The sequence below is a fragment of the Bidens hawaiensis genome, unplaced genomic scaffold (genome assembly GCF_021521415.1).
Source record: "Bidens hawaiensis isolate Kalapana, Puna unplaced genomic scaffold, B.hawaiensis_p1.1 tig00031459_1, whole genome shotgun sequence".
Classification (NCBI taxonomy): Eukaryota; Viridiplantae; Streptophyta; class Magnoliopsida; order Asterales; family Asteraceae; genus Bidens; species Bidens hawaiensis.
Genome location: NW_027495300.1, coordinates 204,213 through 224,362, shown reverse-complemented (window position 1 = coordinate 224,362; position 20,150 = coordinate 204,213). Strand labels below are relative to the sequence as shown.

At 42.5% G+C, this 20,150-nt stretch overlaps 1 protein-coding gene across 1 annotated transcript; it reads right to left on the bottom strand.

Annotated features, from left to right (window-relative positions):
* Positions 1-17,399: 17,399 nt before the first annotated feature.
* Positions 17,400-18,905, bottom strand: LOC143582122 (glutathione S-transferase APIC-like). The gene is made up of 3 exons (XM_077064753.1): positions 18,759-18,905; positions 18,641-18,689; positions 17,400-17,853 (listed from the first exon to the last, which is right to left on the bottom strand). The coding sequence occupies exons 1-3, from the start codon at positions 18,903-18,905 to the stop codon at positions 17,417-17,419; spliced, it is 633 nt and encodes a 210-aa protein (XP_076920868.1). The 3' UTR covers positions 17,400-17,416.
* Between the last annotated feature and the right edge of the window lie 1,245 nt (positions 18,906-20,150).

Sequence of the window (20,150 nt, the reverse complement as noted above, 5' to 3'; positions counted from 1 at the left end):
ATTTATAGCCGAAGGATGATGGAAGATGATTGGGGCAGCTGTCCTCTTCCAGAAGACCTTTGATAACCGCCTAGACACGTGTCCTCTTGTGATAGGTTGGTCTATACGTCTCATGTGCATGAGCGTAACAACCTGGACACGCGTCACCGGCTGATAGGATGGATCGCGCCCTGGCCATGTGCACGGTTATAAGAACCTGGCCAGGTGTCCTTTGTTCATTGGTTAGTATGTCACGTATTCCCCAAGTAAGAATCATGAGCCTTCTTCTAGAGAGTACTTGAATGGTAACAGCTGTCCCGCTGGCATTATCCTCCAGTTGTTTTATGCGGACAGATGTCTTGTCCTGCGGATGATTTTTGAGGATGCCCGAATGCTTCCGCGCGTGTTATGAGGACGTTCCTCCTCTAACGTGATATGCGGGTGATCCGTATGTCCCGCGGGTGGCTTATAAGAACATTCTCTGTGACCCGCGGGTGGTACTTAAGGGTATTTGGGTCTTTTTGGTACCCTACCTCTACAAGTCCCCCCAGTCCAGTGTTTCTTCCGTGTGAAGTCTTTGTGCGGGTGAAATTCTGGACTTGATGTATGTTGGGGATTTTTGTTGTTCGGAAGTTAGGTAGGAAATATCTTCTGTTGGTATGGATAATCATGAAAAAGGACAGGTTAACCACTCGCAGGCGCGTGAACAGATGATGGAACGTTTTTGATGGCTGTCACTGTACCCGACTGTACAACTTTTTCCCTTTTTGGAATTTCCCGCGTGACGTGGCAAGTACTGGTTGGGTGGTGTTTTTCTCTCTCTACTGTTTATATCCCATCGCATTAATTGCGGTGGGTATAAATAGGGAGATACTCATTCTTTTTGAAATTTTATTGCTCTTTTATTCCGATTACCTTGTTAATTATCTCTGAATTTTCCATATATCTTTCCCAATTCTATTTGCAATGTCGAACGTTCAGTCTGAAGTTGATGAGATAGAAGTTGCGTGGGATTATACAGAATACGAAAAACTGTTGGAAACTTATGGTGTTCCACCTGAATGGGAACCAGAGTTCCCTTTTCCAGGTTCCATAGCCAGTTTCCCACCGCCTGGGAAAATGGCTTTGTATGCCGATTATTTCGTTCATGGGAATTTTCATCTTCCTATAACAAAATTTTTGCAGAGATTTTTAACCGCCTATGGGATCCATTTATCTCAACTGCATCCGCGTGCTATGATGCGAATTCGTTATTATGAATTTGTATGTATAGCGCGAGACATGGTGCCTCATATTGATCGGTTTCCTGTTTTTTACCGTCTTACCAATCGGAACGGTTGGTATACGTGTCAAGGATTTTCCGACCGAAGCCTTGGGTTATCCACTGACTGGCGTAATAAATTTTTTTGGGTATCTTAGGATGTGGTGCCTCTTTCAATGGTTCGTCGCCCCGCGAATTCCGCCCTTCCGGAGGTTATCACAGATGCTCATGAGGGTCAGGAGTGGTATCGTGTTCTTACTATGGAACCCTCACCTATGCGTGCATTGCCGGAGGAGGCTTTAGTGTGGGCGGGCATGAGTCGTTTGTGGCCAACGGAATTCATGGAACCCATTTTTGCAGATCTGAATGAGCGTAAGTTGTCTTGTTTTGTCTCTTCTCTTTCTTGCACATTTTGATGATCCGGGTTCTATCTTTTTCAGGCCGGAGCTCTATGTTCAATGCTCATTTTGAAAACAGGGGTTGTGTCCGCAAGAGTATCCGCGAGGCGGGAGACCAACCTATTCTTGAGAAAACCAAGTCTCAATTTTTATTTCCGAAAAAAGTTCGCGTTGAACCTGTAACCTCGGATGCCACCTTTGAAACAGGTGTGTATGTTCTAAACCCTCTTCCCCTTACTGCCGTTGCTTTCGACGGAACGATTGTCATCTTATCATCAAGTGATGATGATGACGATGTTTCTCAGTTTTCTGCTTCGGAAGAAGAGGGAGATTCTAATGAGGGTGCTTCTGAATTTTCCTCTGTCTCATCTTTATTAGCAGAACTGGAGAAAAAGAGAGCTTTCATAGCTTCTCAAACAGGTCATTCGGATGTGAAGGCTGCGGATACTGAGGCGGGACCATCTAAGAAAAAACGAAAGTTCACCGTCCTAAGAAGCCGCAATACAGCCTTGCTGACCGTCTTGATATTGTTGAAGGTATTCGTCAACCTTCAAATACTGAATTTTTTTTTATGAGTATTTGGCTAAGTATAATTTTGTTTATGTAGATCCGTTGATCTTCAGTGAGGATATATCTGAGAAGCTGTCTACTCCAACTCCTCATGCTGAAAAACCATCATCTCCTTTTCCAATGGAAGATGTTGAGACTAAGTAGTCTACTCCACCAAGTGACCTTAATAGAGAGGGTTAGTTGACCCTTTTTCCCACTGAGACTATTGTGGAAGATAGGGTGTCGACCCCGCCAGCTGATATTTCAGCGGAGGGAGCTAATATCCAGTCTGAAACTGATACTCGTTTTGATTATCTTTTTCAGGCTGGAGGTGGGACTGGTGGTCAGCAGGACAGTCCTGCTGTAAATGAAGAAAATGTTAGGAATGTGGAGTCTCCTCCTTCACAACAACCTTTTTTTACCCCAGCTCGCCTCAAACCTTCGGGTTCTCGTTACTACGGAAATATGGGCCTGGGCGACAATCATGAACTATTTGTTCCTCCGTGGAATATTACCAACGGGTCCCGATTTTCTCATCCCAGGACCTGTATGGATTTTCTTGAGCATTGTACGCCTCCTGCCGAGATGTCATATCAACGTGACCTTTCCCGCCATGACCTTCATACAAATGTTGCTTATCATATGGCTAATGCCTTAGCCGGTAGCCAGGAGGTCTTAAGTGAGTGGCGTACTCTAGGCGGGAAGGTGGGTGAAGCTCGTCGAGCCGCTGAGGCTGCGAAGAAAGAAACTGAGGAATACCGTATTGCTGCTCAAACTGCCAAATGGAAACAAACTGATGCAGAAAATGCCCTCAAGAGCGAGCGAGATCGTAATGTTGATGCGGCACGCCGGTGGAAAGAAGCTCGTGAAAGGCAAAATGCCATTCTTGAGGCTGCCCGAGCCAAAACTCAAAAGGAAAAAGATGACTTGGCCCGCGCTCAAGAAGCCAATTCTACTTTGGAAAATCAAGTGGCCCTTCAAGGTGCACGGATCCATGATCTTGAGGCGGAGCTAAAGTTGCAGAAGGAGCGAGTCGAACTTAAAGACCAAAGAGCTGCTGAAATTCAGACTGCTTATGACTCTCTCCTTCAAGCTCATGAGGAAGCGACTGCGGAATCAAAGGAATTCCGAGCGCGGGCAGAACGTTTGGAACAAGACCGTCAATGGTTCCTTACTCGGGGAGTTAACGCTGTAAGTAATACTTTATCCTTTGTTGTTTTACTCACGCTTTTGTTATTGGGAACTTATGTTCTTGTCCTAACAGGTCGTCTGCCATATCAAAGGAAGTAAAGAGCTGACAGTTTTGCCAATGTGATGGCTGCTTCCTCATCACTTGGGCGCGTTATGGGTTTTCATGAAGGGATGAACTATGCTCGAAGTAACCGCACATTCAAAGATCATCCGCTCTATGGCGTAGACGTTAAACAATATCGTGTTAACCAGGTTACGGAGCATGACGCTTTAGTCTTCCCTCTACAGGATGTACTTCCGGAATTTGCTTCCGCATATGATGGCGTACAACTTTTGAAGAACTATCTTGGGGAAGAATCTGAAGATGATTCTTCGGAAGATACGTCTTTGAAGGCGCCGGAAGACCCATGCTCCTCAAACCCTTAGGATAGGTTTAACAGTACTATAAATTGTAAATTTTTTCTTTTCCTTCTTGTAATTTTTTGGGTAATTAATGAGGACAGTTTCTTTTGTCTTTTGTGGATATTCTACTTGTCTGATGGAAATATCTTTTAGAAAATACTTTTGATATTTTGCATCTCTTTTTTGAGTGTTTGAAAGTTTTAGATAACTATGTTGACGTGGCGGAGAGAGAAATTTCTTGAGGGTAACTGACAAGACGTGTATGACATCGTTGACAGTCTGTTTGCACAATTTTGAATTTCCCACCTGACGTGTCAGCTAACTGGCGGTCCACAGTTTCTCTCTCCACTGATACTTTATGGATCGCATTAATTGCGATGTGTATAAATATTGCCCTTGTGGTTTCCATTTAAACTTTATCACTTTCAGATTTCTTTCAAACGCTCGAGACTTTTCAACATTCTCTGAGATTTCTTCCCCTTTCTGATATTTCTTCATTTCTTTGCTATTTAAATGGCTAAGGAAAAGAAGGGTGCCCCTACCATCAATGAAGTTGTCGTAGCCCTTAAGGAAGAAGAATTTAATGATGTTTTTCACGTATACGGATTGACGACGGAGTGGGAACCGGAACGTCCTATTAGTGGTTCTATTGCCACTAAGCCTCCTCCGAAGAAAATGGCTGTCTATGTAGACCATTTTACAACGGGAAACTTCCGGATTCCGGTTACCAAGTTTGTCTAATCAATCTTGACAACTTATGGAATTCATCTCTCACAGATCCATCCCTTCGGGATACTGAGAATTCGCCATTTCGAATTCTGTTGTCAAACTCACAATTTTGATCCTTCCGTTGGCATGTTTTCCGTATTCTATAGAATGACCTTCCGCGATGGGTGGTATAGTTTGGCATCTATCGAGAAGAGGACTATAGGCACGGAGTGGATCCGTAGCCTTCATGGCTGGAAGCCAAAGTTTTTCTGGATCCGAGAGGATGTCATTCCCTTCTCAATGACCAAACGCAAGGCGGAGACTCCCATGCCTGTGGTGCTTGTCTCCGCTCATGAAGGCCTTGCATGGTTTAAAGTACTGACTTATATCCCAAATCCCATGCGTCCCATTCACGAGGGAGCAATGGTGAGTGCGAAGATGAGCCGATTGTGGCCCTTTCCTGAGTTGGAACCATACTATGAGAAGACTGACAAAAGTAAGTTTGTTCTTGACTTCTGTCTCTTTCTTAATATGAACCGTTTCTGACTTTATTTATTTGTGTAGGTGAAGGTTCCGCCTTCAGCACGTTGTTGGACAAAGAAGGAGGAATGATGGTACGTCGTCCGATTGATCCTAAAGATGGACCCTTTTTGGATCGCACCCGCACCAATTTTTTGTTCCCTACTGCCGTCCGTCCGGAACCAGTGGTCTCCGAACCAATGTATGCCAAAGGTGAGAAGTATGTTGAAGAAGCCATACTCAAAGGTGAGGGTATACTACAACACCAGCCTGTAACTGCCATTACTTCTAGCGGAGTGATCGTACTCTTTTCGTCTAGCGAGGAGTCATCACTTTGTGGAGAAGCTAGTTCAACTGATGCTAATAAAGCTATGGATTCAACTGCAGGTCTCACCCGTCAATGAGCCATGCTAATCAAGCGGCGGGTCAAGATGACGTTGAAACTGCTGCGGATGGGAAGGTTCGGAAGGTGATGATGTTGTCGCTGAAGGCAAACATTCGGTTGTTGACGCGGGCGCCTCCAAGGTGGCGGGTAAGCGCAAGGTTAATCCGGTAAAGATTGTTTTGAAAAAGAAATAGTCCAAGAAAACCAATCCTTCCGCCTTGGAGGCCCGGTTGGAACAACTCGATGTGGAAGACCCGTCGTTAGGTATGTAAAGTTTATCTTACCTTTTTTATCTGTTTTGAATTGGAATATTCCTAACCCACTGTTAATGTATTTTCAGTGAATCTGGATAGCCTTTCTGAAGGTATATCTGGTTTAAGGGATTCACCTCCTCGTCCGCCACCGCCGCCTCCCAATACTGCTACGGATCCGGTTGTTGTGGCGGATGATTCCCCTCTGAAAAATAAGGAGGCCGACACAACTGATCATGCTAAGAAGTCGCCTTCTTATTATGTTCATCATTTCAAGGATTAAGGGGGTGCTCCTCAAACTTCCCCTGATTTTCAGGAGGAAGATCCCACTCCACATCAACCAGATTGGTCTTTACGTCGGGATTCTACATTCCGTGACGTGGACCTTTTTTCAGAATTTCTGCGGGAATGTCTTCCACATGGTGAGAGGGAAAGGCGTCGCCGGAGTATTCGCCAAGAGTTGCTGAACTCCCATTCTTACTACTTGACGAATACCATTTCTACTAATCATGAAATAACCAGAGACTGGTTGGCGATGAACGATCAATGGGATGAACTGACAGCCGCTGCCTCTAATGCCAAAGATGAAGCTCTTAAAGCTATAAACGAAGCTAGGGAAACTAGCCAAGTCCTAGATGCGGAAAAGGCTGCTCGGTCCGCTGCTGAAGAAGCCAAGGCTGTTCTCCAGAAGCAATTGGATGAACAATCTAAATTGATGGAGTCCCTTCGAGCTGAATCGGTGGCCAAGGACAAGCGTCTACTTGACCTTAATGTTAAGAACCGTGCGCAGGCCTTGGAATGCGCCGGTCATAAGATGGAACTTGTCCAGGCCAAAGCGGATCAATGGTGGCTATTAGCTGAAGCTGTCCCCAAGGTATGCACCTTATTTTTGTTAAAAATAATCCAAGTGTTTAAGATTATTTATACATAACTGCTTAACAGGTCATTGCCAACGTTCGGGCAAGTGATGAGCTTGGGAACTGTGTGGTTATCCTACTTAAAGCTTCAAAGCAAGCTGGTCGCCAATTAGGTTTGAGGAAGGCTATAAGTTAGTTCGGTCCATATCCGGTGTGGGCGTTAGAGCATTGAGAGGACCTTTCCCTAGTACGAGAGGACCGGGAAGGACGCACCTCTGGTGTACCAGTTATCGTGCCCACGGTAAACGCTGGGTAGCCAAGTGCGGAGCGGATAACTGCTGAAAGCATCTAAGTAGTAAGCCCACCCCAAGATGAGTGCTCTCCTATTCCGACTTCCCCAGAGCCTCCGGTATCACAGCCGAGACAGCGAAGGGTTCTCTGCCCCTGCGGGGATGGAGCGACAGAAGTTTTGAAGAAATCGATCACTGATCCAATCCTTATAATTAGAAGAACACGCCTGAAAAGGGCCTCGAACATGAATTATGAGTTCAATACATCCTCTTTAGCAGAAAGACGGATATTCCTTGCTCATTATCAGACAATCACTTATTCACAAACTTCGTGTGGGGCTAATAGTTTTCATTTACCATCTCATGGAAAAATAATGACTCTGGTTATCAAATGATTGAACAACCGGGAGCAATTTACTTACGAGACTTAGTTGACATTCATAAAAAGTATCTAATGAAATATGAGTTCAATACCTCCTCTTTAGCAGAAAGACGGATATTCCTTGCTCAGCTAATAGCCCGTCGTGCGAGCCCCCCACCGGGGGCCCACTATGCCAAAATCGAGAGAAACCCCATCCCTCTCTTTCCTTTTTCATCCCCATGCCGCCGGTGTGGTGACATGGGGACGAAAAAAGGGGGATCCTATCAACTTGTTCCGACCTGAGATAATAAGCTCATGAGCCTGGTCTTACTTCACTGTCGAGAAACGAAAAAAGACTTCCATCTCCAAATTTAACTCAGACGTAGCTCCCTTCTTTTTGGGTGTGAAGCAGTGTCAAACCATCAACCTCTAAGCTTCCTGAGGATTATGTTTTGGCTGGCCAAGATACTGCTGCTATCCTTAAACAGAAGACCAAGGATTTTGATACCTTGAAATTTTCTTTGGCCGAGCAGATATCTGAGCTTGCGGATAAAGAAGATAGCATCCAGCAACTGAAGTTTCTTCTTGACTCTGATGAAGAAGAAGATGCTGAGGATGATGGTGCGAAGCATAACGATGCCACGCCATAGATACATTTTTTTTCTTTGTATGTAAAACTCTTTTGAGTTTTTGTAATCCCATTTTGTTATAAATGAAGAAGTCTTGTTTTTTGTATCCGGCACACTTTGTTTATTTTTTATAATATGAGTGTTTTTATAGGATCTTCTTTGTGTACGAAGAAAGGATTACATAATAATACAAGTCTCAAATGACTGAAATGAAAATTTTCATAACTGAGGCATAAGCAAAATTACAAGAAACGAAATTACAAAGGTTCTTAACATCTAGTTAGGCGCGCTGGCCAAAGAACAAACCTACTAAATGTAACATTTCCTCAGTTGGGCCCCGTTCCAAGTTCTAGGGATTTCCGTCCCATCCAACCTTTCTAGTTTATAAGCACCTTTAGATAAAACTTTCTGGATTCTATAAGGTCCTTCCCAGGTAGGGGCCAACTTGCCCGGAGGCTTCATTATTGCGGAAGACAAAGTCCCCCGCATCGAATTCATATCTTTAAACCCGCGAGTCATAACATTTTTGCAACTGTCGTTTATAATTATGCTCGCGGATCGATGCCATTTATCTCCTTTCCTTGAGGAGGTCAAGGTTCATCCGGAGTTCATGATCATTATCCTCAATCATAAGAACTCTGGCGGATGGGAGCCATATGTTAAACTGAAGGGGGTTTCGGAATTACTGGAATTCCTTTGAGTGCGGAAGGCCCATAGTACATGGGGCAATTCGTCCACCCATCCCGTTCGTTTCGTTCCCAATCTCATTTTGATTCCTTCTTTAATCGTCCGATTGGTTCTCTTGACTTGACCATTCGCTTGCGAGTGGGCTACAAAAGTGAAGACTTGAGAAATGTGTAACTCTTTTAACCATTCTTGCAACCCACTGTCCGCGAATTGTGTCCCGTTGTCACTAACGAGCTCTAGAGGGAGGCCAAAACGGTATATGATGAATTCCCACAAGAATATTTTAACGCTTGCTGCTGTTATAGAAGCAACTGGTTTGGCATCCACCCATTTTGTAAAGTAGTCGATGGCTACTATCAGAAATTTGACACGACCGGGGGCTTCAGGAAAAGGTCCCATTATGTCAACTGCCCATTTCTGGAACGGCCAAGCTGAAGTGACTGGGACTAACTCGTTCTTTGGTCGAAGCGTGTTAGGAGCATGGCGTTGACATGAATCGCACTTCATGATTTCACGTACAGCATCCATATGCATCCCCGGCCAGTAATATCTAGCGTTCATTACCTTTGCTACGACCATCCGCGGACCCGCGTGAACACCCCAAATGCCTTCATGAACCTCTCTGATTAAGTAATTCGCGTCCTCGGCATCCACACATCGGAGTAGTGGGCCGAGGAAGGAACGTCGGTATAAAACACCGTCAAGTATCTGGTAGTTCAAGGCTTTGTGCTTTATCTTCCGGGCCGCTGCTTTTCTTTCCTGAAGTGCTACAGATGACAAGTATGTTATAATGGGTGTCATCCAGGATTCTACTCCCGTTTGGATTACTAATACCTGATGTTGCGGAACAGACGGGCGATCTAATACTTCGATGCGGATATCCTTGGCAAAATGTTCGAAGTTCGTTGAAGCCAATTTACTGAGAGCATCCGCTGATTTGTTTTCACTTCTCTTTATATGAATGACTTTGCAAGAAGAGAACTGGAGCATCAAATCCTTTGCCTGTGACACATATGAAGCCATGATATCATTTTTTGCTTCGTATGTGCCATTGATCTGTCCCGCAATCAACATGGAATCTACCCGAGCTTCCAAATGTTTAACCCCAAGCTCTTTGGCTATCCGTAAGTCTGCCAAGAAAGCTTCATATTCTGCCTCGTTATTGGTACTTTTGAAATCCAACTTTATGGCATATGTAAACTCATGGCCTTCGGGATTGACTAGCCTGAGGCCTGCGCCACATCCCTCACTGCTTGAAGCTCCGTCCGTGAATAAAGACCAAATTTGTCCTGATTCCGAAGGTACTTGGGGTTGTTGCTCGATTAAACATTCTTTTTCTTTGTTATGCGGGACTTCTGTGATGAAGTCCGCCAATACTTGCCCTTTGATTGCTGGCCTAGGTCTATATTCTATTGCGTGTTCACCTAGCTCGATGGCCCATTTGGCCAAGCGTCAAGACAATTCTGGTTTACTGAGGACATTTTTGAGCTTGTATCCGGTTAAAACGTTGATGGGGTTCCCTTGAAAGTATATGCGGAGGCGACGGGCGGCATAGACTAGTGCCAAAACAAGTTTTTCAAGAATGGAGTATCTTGTTTCCGGATCCGATAATGTTCTGCTGACATAGTAGATCGGCGTTTGAACGTTCTTTCGGTCTGTCAAAAGGACGGCCCCGATGGCAATGTCTGAAGCCGATAGATACAACGTTAAAGGTTCTCCCGCGTGAGGTGTTGTTAACGTGGGAAGCTCCATTAAACATTTTTTGACCTCCAGGAAAGCCTGTTCCGCCTCCGTGGTCCATTTGAATTATGCTTTCTTAATGCAGTTTCTTAATGTCGAGATAAACGGATGTGATTTCGCTGCATGGTTTGCCAAGAATCGATTCAAAGCAACCAATCGACCATTGAGTGTCTGAACTTCCTTGAGAGTAGAAGGAGAAGGCATGCTGGCTATGGCTTAAACTTTATCTGGATTAGCTTTGAAGCCCGCATCCATAATAATCACTCCGAGAAACTTTCCTTCTTCCATTCCGAATGAGCATTTGGCTGGATTCAGCTTCATGTTAATACTTTTTAAAGTTTCGAATGTCTCTTCAATGTCTCTTAACATCTGGTCTTACTCTACACTTTTGATCACGAGGTCATCCATATATACTTCTAGATTTCGCCCAATTTGATCTTTAAATGCTATGTCCATTAGTCGTTGATATGTAGCTCCCGCATTCTTTAATCCGAAAGGCATCATTTTATAGCAAAAGGTGCCTTGATTGGTTCGAAATGTCGTTTTGTCTTCATCACCCGCAGCCATACGGATCTGATGGTAGCCTTTGTAAGCGTCCAGGAAGCACTTGAATTTGAATGGTGCCACAGCATCAACTTTGAGGTCAATTTCAGGCAGAGGATAACAATCCTTGGGACATGCTTTGTTTAGATCTTTGAAATCAATGCACATCCGTCACGTTCCGTTGCTCTTGGGAACTATGACTGGGTTAGCAATCCATTTCTGGTAGCGGATTGGACGGATGATCCCGGCTTGTAAGAGGTCCTGGACTTGCTCGTTCATTGCCTTTGTTTGTTCCGGACCCATCTTTCGTTGTTTCTGAACAATTGGTGTAAACAACGAGTTTACCCTTAATTTGTGTTCCGTGATAGTTCGCGGGACGCCAGTCATGTCCGCGGGCTGCCATGCGAACACATCAACATTTTTTGACAATAACTGTTTCAGGAAAGTCCGCACTATCTCGGAGATAGCAGGTCCAATTGTTACAGTTTGATCGGGGAAATCTTTGTTCAAGACCCACTTTTCTGGTTCAGTTCTCAAAGTTTGTTTTGGGATCTTGCTGGATTTTGAGCTCTCGGTTGCAAAGCAATGTCGATTGACGTGAATTATTGCTATACCAGTGCAGGTCGGAACTCCTACTGCACCGTGTGCTGTGGACGGATGAGCATTGAAGTCATCAATTGCTTCTCGTCCGAGAATAATGTCATGTTTCGATATTGTTGGCAAAACCAGAAATTCGACCTCCTCGGTCCTCGAATGAATTCCGTCGCTCAAGGTAACTGGGAATGAAATTACCCCTCTCGGATGCATTATTTCCCCTCCAAATCCCGACACTGGAGCGTGGATGGGTTTCAATCTTTTTTTATCTTCTTCGTCAAGCTGTTCAAAGCATTGTTCATACATGATGTCCGATGTGCTGCGGGTGTCGAAGAAGACGTAATGAGAACGTTAATGCCCGAAAAGAGCAGTGATGATCAGGGGATTCTTATTGTTCGGGCCCCCTTTAATTCGAGGGCAGATCACTGGCTCATTCTTCCACTCTTCATCATCAGATTCTTTCCTCTTATTCCCTGTATGGGACTCGCCTTGTGTAACATCCTAAAATTTATAATGTTGAATAAAGAAAGTTACGTTTAGTGATTTCACGTTATTAATTAATTATTATCGAGTAAAGAACGGATCATGGACTTAGATTAATTGAGATGGGTTAAACGAGAATGGGCCTTAGGTCCATGGGCTTTAAGGGATATAAATATCCCCTAAACCAACCTAAAACCCTAAACCCTCATTTCATTTCCATCATAGTCTCTACACACTCCAAACACACACACACCATAAACGAGCAAGATCCGAGAGAGAGTAAACGTTAGTTGGTATTAGATCTTATTACACGAGATCTAGAGTGCATAAACAAGCTAACCAAGATCGAACGAGCGCTAAAGGTATGTTCTTGACCTTTAAAGTTTACGTAGTATTGAACGTTTTTACTTAAAGGTCCAAGCTTTATAGTATATACAGGATATATATACGACCGAAAACGGTTAGGGAACGTAGTGGGTGATGTCGAACCATAACAAGGGTATTAAAATCGCCAAAATGCTTGATAAAAACCAAACCCGTAGCTGAACTGGGCAACTTCGCCTGCAAAGCCATAACTTCGCCTGCAAAGCTTAACTTCGCATGCAAGCTTAACTTCGCTTGCAAGCAATTTCGCCTAACTAATTAACTTCGCCTGAGTTAAGTTCGCTTATGGTTTAACTTCGCCTAAAGCTAAGTTCGCCTAAGGTTTAACTTCGCCAAAAGCTAAGTTCGCCTAAGGTTTAACTTCGCCTAAAGCTAAGTTCGCCTAAGGTTTAACTTCGCCTAAAGTCAAGTTCGATTAGAAAATAAATTAAAAACCTAAGTTCGCCTGATGACAACTTCGCCTAAAGCTAAGTTCGCCTAAGGTTAACTTCGCCTAAAGCTAAGTTCGCCTAAGGTTAACTTCGCTTAAAGCTAAGTTCGCCTGATGACAACTTCGCCTAAAGCTAAGTTCGCCTAAGGTTAACTTCGCCTAAAGCTAAGTTCGCCTGATGACAACTTCGCCTAAAGCTAAGTTCGCCTAAGGTTAACTTCGCCTAAAGCTAAGTTCGCCTGATGACAACTTCGCCTAAAGCTAAGTTCGCCTAAGGTTTAACTTCGCCTAAAGCTAAGTTCGCCTAAGGTTTAACTTCGCCTAAAGTCAAGCTCGACCCCAGCCAGGGGCTCTGCCCCTTGGACCCTGCTAGGGGCTGCCGCCCCTAGACCCCGCTGCCAGGGGCGCTGCCCCCGGACCCCCGTTCGTTGTGGGTTATATAAAGATAGAAATACAACATGAGTAGTAGTAGTTAATTGATACATGTAAATATTATACAGTTAGCCGTGCACAGCTCAAGAAGGGAATAACGATTAACGGAGAGCGTAACAGGATTCAAGTGAGTTTCTAGCCCCATTTATGTGTTATGTTTTCGGGGCTGTGTGCATACTCAACATGTTTGTTAATACGCTTATCCTAAGAGATAAGTGTATGCCTTATGTGAATAATGTGAAATGTATGAATGATTGCCTGATGATATTGCACGTACTGTCAGGTTGTAACGCTATGTATAAGGTAAGTATGATATGTATGCTATTGTGTATGAATGTGATAAAGTTAATAAAAGAAGGAAAGGATGGTTGTATGGTTGTATGGTTACGAAGAGGGTACCGGGCCCTAATAATACTCGAGGTATGATGTATGGTTGTATGGTAACGAAGAGGGAATCGAACCCTACTAATATTCGAGAACTAGGGAACCGAACCCTACTAATATTCGAGGAAAGAGGGTACCGAGCCCTAATAATACTCGAGGAAAGAGGGAACCGAGCCCTAATAATACTCGAGGAAGGAGGGTACCGAGCCCTAATAATACTCGAGGAAGGAGGGTACCAAGCCCTAATAATACTCGAGGAAGGAGGGTACCGAGCCCTAATAATACTCGAGGAATGTAGGGCGTAATGCTCTTTATAACGTAAGATATGAAAGCAAGTTAATACAAAAGAAAGTATGAAAGTATGAAAGTATGAATGAAAGAATATAAGTTTGTGTGTATTGTATAATGTATGATTAACTAGAACTCACTCAGCGTAGCTGACTTTTAGTATGCACGCAGGTGAGTAGGATGAGGCAGCTCGCTTGAGGAAACACGTGGCACTGAATAAGAGGCTGGCATCGGAAGACTCAAGACGTTTAAGTTTAATGTTTTGTTTATTTTGAAAGACAAGATGACGTTTTAAGACAAGATGTGTTTTGTCATGAAATGTTTTATGAAAGCTTTTATATTCCGCGAATGTTTTAATTAACTCTGATATTTAGAACTGCGTTTATGAGTAAATCCAACACGAAAGTAGGGCTACCGGCAACGGGGCCTTACACCTTGTATCATATGAACGTTCAAATCTTTAATTTGCTTCTTACTCGGGCCTTGGATGTCCCGAACGGGCGCTTTACCATTATCAGGTTTCCCATTTTTTACCAGGTGCCCCAGTTTTCTAGATTTAACAGCCGCCTCAATTTCATTTCTCAATTATCTACATTCATTCGTATTATGACCGATGTCATCGTGATACGAACAATGCTTCTTAGCATCTAAGAATGACCTTCTTGTCAGTGGTTGTGGCTTTCTGAAACTTATATTTTCTGTAGTGAGAATTTCAGCGGGAGTCTTTGAAAGAGGAGTCCAATTGTTGGGACCTCGTTTTGCGGGTCCCGCTTTGTTCTTGTTGCCTATGAGGGATCTTGCATCAAATGGTTTTGACACTTCCGCACTTGGCTGAAGCCTTGACCAGATAGGGCCTTTCGCCTGTCTATTAGGTCTCTAATTCTGAAATTCGACTTTAAATTTTTGCTTTGGGTTACCATTCCTCAATGTTTTCTCAGTGTTAGCATACACCTTTGCCGCAGTCATAAGATCGTCCCACTCTTTTGGCATTCCATCTCTGCCAGTGAGGGTGCGGACTAGATCATCGCACTTGACGTTTTTGCGGAAAACACCACGGAGCATGTCCTTACTTATCCCACCAATGTTCAGGCTTTCATCGTTGAACCTGGTGATAAAATCTTCTATGGATTCGTTGTCGCGGCGGACGACATCCAAAATTTCTGACTGGTCTCGCGTATGTTTTTTTGCTGGCTGAACTGTTGAGAAAACTTTTTTACAAGGTCATCCCAGCTGGAAACTTGACCATCAGGTAATTTTTCAAACCATTCTCTCGCTGCTCCTGTTAATGTCAATGCGAACATATGACACCAATAAGGGAGCGCCCAACCACTAACACTCTCTACCGCCACAAAGTTCTGGAGATGATCACTTGGATCTGGCATACCATTGTATTTGCCTACTGATGTAGGTATTTTGGCATTAAAAGTGAAGGGTGCAGTAGCAATACTTGCTATGAATTTCGATTTTTCGGCAAAGGTTGCCAGACGATATGGTTTGGTGAAGTCCTGTTCAGCATTGCTGTGATATTCAGTGTGGCGGACTATGTCCTGTATACGACTATTTCTTGCCCGTGAACTCATCCTACTATCACCGGTATACATACTGTATTCTCCCGGTTGGTAAGTTGAGTCGTAACTATCAAATTCTTTCAAGTAAGATGGCATCCGCATATTTATGCGAAAACGAGGGCGTAACCTCGGTAATTCACCAACTCTGGTTCCGTTGATTGGCTGTAACGGAGCTGACTTCCTCTTACTGTTGGTGGAGGAGAAGGAGATCTCCAGGGAGATTCCTCATAATTCAAAGTGTGGGCATGAAATCGCTCATCACGTTTTCTGCGCTCATATTCAGCCACCAAACTTTGTTGTTGCACATGAAACCACTCCTCGGGAATTAGCTTTTCTCTTGATTGATGGGATCTTGCCATGTCAGATTTGCCAGAAATCATTTTCCAGATCAAATTCTGACTGGTTTCGGCGAGTCTCATCCGTAATCCGTCTGAGATTACCCAAATTTGAACCTTCCGGTGCCGAGCCACACCCCATATCTGTGGGAGTGGGACCGGTTGGTGTTGTAGCATTCTCTAGGGTAAAACCCCCAGGTGTTACATTGGTGATTATTGACCCCGGAGTTGTGACACGCTCAAGAGTACGGCCACTTGGAGTCGTAATACGTGCAAAAACACTAACACCCGGAGGTGCTTCTATATTAGTTACACGTGAATCAGGTGCAGGGGTTCCCGTCGGCCCTTCAGGAAGTTTACTCATATCAAACGAACCAAAAAACCAACGAAAACTATTGTTGTTCTAACACAAAAAACGGATGGCGCCAATGAAGAAACACGGATCCACTCCCCGAGTATGGGTCCTGGATCTAATGAGTCCACAGGGTATAATACGGTAACTGCCAACACGTTATGAGTAGGACTTCCCGAAGTCCAGTGACCGGAACCTGCAAAACAGACACCGTGAGTCTCGTTACAGGAAGGACAAGAGGGGGGGTCTTCCTGTAACCACCATCTGACGTGAGAATCAGTAACGTTCGTAATCGAGAAAGTACTCAAGTATAAAGACTAAGTGTAGTCAGAATATAGGTGAGTGAATGAATACCTCATACCGTTTGACAAGGTATTTATAGCCGAAGGATGATGGAAGATGATTGGGGCAGCTGTCCTCTTCCAGAAGACCTTTGATAACCGCCTAGACACATGTCCTCTTGTGATAGGTTGAGCTATACGTCTCATGTGCATGAGCATAACAACCTGGACACGCGTCACCAGCTGATAGGATGGATCACGCCCTGGCCATGTGCACGGTTATAACAACCTAGCCAGATGTCCTTTGTTCATTGGTTAGTATGTTACGTATTCCCCAAGTAAGAATTATGAGCCTTCTTCTAGAGAGTACTTGAATGGTGACAGTTGTCCCGCTGGCATTATCCTCCAGTTGTTTTATGCGGACAGATGTCTTGTCCTGCGGATGATTTTTGAGGATGCCCGGATGCTTCCGCGCGTGTTATGAGGACGTTCCTCCTCTAACGTGATATGCGGGTGATCCGTATGTCCCGCGGGTGGCTTATAGAACATTCTATGTGACCCGCGGGTGTTACTTAAGGGTATTTGGGTCTTTTTGGTACCCTACCTCTACAATGTTAATATACATAAATTATAATATACATTATTATATTCATTATATACTATAAAGACTATAAATATTAAGATTTATTCAATTATATTTTGATTTAATATTTTAAATTTTGGTTACAACTTGTATCCATTGACGAAGCTTACTTAGGGCCGGGGGCACCCGTGTTTTTTAGCGTAGTAGTGTACATTTATCAGTTTTTGCCCAATTTTTTTATATGCAGTGTAATTTTAGTTGTTTTCTATATAAAAATTTAGCTCGGTCCCATCGTTTGTGGAATTCTGCATCAATTTGAATACCCTCGGTGCCTTAGTATAAACTTCACCACTTATTGTATCTATCAAATAAATATAATTTTAAATAAGATATCAAAGAAACAAGATGACAAATTTAACTTTATCACTCACTTTAAAGTTTATTTTCAAACACTTTATTAATATTAAAAACCACTTCAAGGGAGCAAGAAAACATTGCCCCGACACATGCATCGATCCAGTCTCACATAACACCACCACACGTCAAAACTATCTAAGTGGTGGTAGCTTTGACCCATGCAGGACGGGACAGAATGTCAGCAGCCCACGCGCTGACATGCGGCCGCGCGTCGAACACCTTCTTAGTCTGCGTACCCATCAAATACTTGATGTTCGGGAGGTGGTGAAGATCCGTCAACGTGAAGCTTTCACCACCCAAATACTTACTTTCGGACAACCGCGACTCGTACACGTCAAGCACTTGCTCCAGTTTCTTCTCGTTCTCTTCCACCACCGCTTCGTCGGTTGTCATCCCGAACATCGGCTTGTATGCTAGCTCCCATGCCAGTTTTGACGAAGCCGGCTCGAATTTCTGAGACTCCACTTCGATCCACACAGCCAGAATTGCCATCTGTTTAGGATCCTTGATGATCAGATCGGTTCCTTTATCCGTGTATGTGTGAGCTAGATATTGCGTAATCGCCCTTGATTCTGAAGCAAAACAATCAATCAATCATCTAACGATCCGAATTTAGACATTCGGATGAAAAATACGAAATTCTTAACCACAATTATGAATTATATCTGAAATTTCAGATGTTTGAACTTCTAATATGTATTGTACGTTGTAGCTAGGGTGTGATGAAACCGAAAAACAAATCCGAAACCTTACAAATCAAAAAAACCGAACCAAAACAAAAATCGAACAGATATCATAGATTTTCATTTTTTTTAAGTACTTTAGAAAAATTTAATATAAACATGTAACTTAAATTAACTCAATTATTTCAATTCAAATTTAATAATCAACTGGTTATATTTTAATAAATGATTTACCCCAAATTCGTTATTTGGATCACATTTTTTTAAGCTCAAATGACAAAACTGGAAAAAACAAACCAATCATAACCAAAGAGCAAAATAACCGAAAAACCAAAACCCAGTGATCAAAACCTCAATAACCAAAGTTTTGGTATTTTGGTTCAATTATAAATCGACTCAAACCAATCCTTACACACCCCTAATAATCAGTTTCGGATACTTATTTCAAATTTTTAATTATTTGTAAATTATATTCAATAGTTGTACAAAGTTTGTTTTGGTTTTTTCTTATGTACGTATTGGGTTCAGTATTCATATCCGTATCCGAAATTTTATACATATTGGATGTTGGAATCAACTATCCAAAATTTTCAGATACCCGAATCGATCAATTGTTTAAAATGAACAAAAAACTGAAATGAATTTGAAACGAATTGAATTTCTGGGGTATCCGTACCGAACAGCTTGAGATCTCCGTCTTCAAACGCCGGAACCTGACCGAACGGCTGCCAAGTTGCAAAAACATTATTATACAAAATAATACAAGTAATATATGATAATTTCATTTTGCATACGTTACGTGATAGGAATTCAGGACTCTTGTGTTCTTGTTTACTCATGTCCACATTAACGAACTCGTACTCAAGGCCCTTCTCGGCGAGGCAAGCCTTCACTCGGAGAGTGGCGGTTGAACCGACGGCTCCGAAGAGTTTGATGGCCATTTAGATGATTGTATTGTCGGAAGGAGGGGAGAGGTTGATGAGTCAAGAAAGAATGTTGTGAGGAAATGTGGAGTGGCCTAGAGGGTTTATATAGAGGTTAAATATGGGTGTGGTTGGTAGAAACCCAAGTGAATTTTGTGCCGGGAAGGTTCTAGAGTTGTCAATATATTTTAATAAAGGCTTTCAATGGAAAATTAAATTCAGCAGCTAATTTATCATTATTGAATATCAGTATAATCAACCCACTATTTAATTAAATGAAGAACAATTAATATAAGAAAAATGAGGGATGAAAAACATGAAAAACAATAAATAAATTGGATGTGGTTTAATAATAGAGTATCCCCTTTACTAGTGAGAGGTAGGATTTAAATCTTACTATCACCAATTTATATATTGGAGATATGAGGGATGACACTGGCTTGCCAGGGTTCGAGTCCTGATCTCACCCGGTTTTATCGGCTCCTCGCTGTCGTGCTGTTTGACGGGCGTGGGGGCCGGGTTTTATCCGGGAATCCCTCAATAGGTGGACCGCTAGGGGCTTCGTCTGTCTGAACTCGTGGTCGGCTCGGGCTACCTTTATCCAATGGGGATCGCGTACGGATTACCCGGCGTTACTTAGTTGGTCGTTCCAAAAAAAACATTAATTCGAACAAAAATTTGTAAAATATAATAAAAAATAAAAAAAGAACTCCTCTTATATATTATACTATATATTTGTAGTTTCTAACCAAAATTTAAGAGAAATATAAAACAAAATTCTTGATTACGATATTACATATATGTAACATATATGTAATATGTCAAATATTAGAATCATTTTATTTTTTTGTAAAGGTGATCTTATAATAAAATAGTTAAGAATTTTTTCTAATAAAATTTGAGTCGAGTTTTCTCAAGTTTTTCATCGAGTTTATGCGAGAAGTACTTTTTAGTATGAAAAATGAAAGAAATGTAATAAGAGATTTTGGCAATTAAATTATTAACTAATGGTTGAAAAGTAGTGACATTTATTGCAATTAATTAAATTATGAGAGTCATTTAAATGCTTGTGAGTTACAATTTGTTAATCATCTTTTTTTTAAAGACAAGTATGATTTATGAGTTACAATTTTACCTACATCTTTGTTTGTTAATGTGTTTTTTTTAGTGTGAGATTTCTTTTAATTAATAAAAAAAGGATTTTAATTTATGATAGTTAAGCTAAAATTTGACATCTTCATCATTAATTGTTCTTTTGAAAAA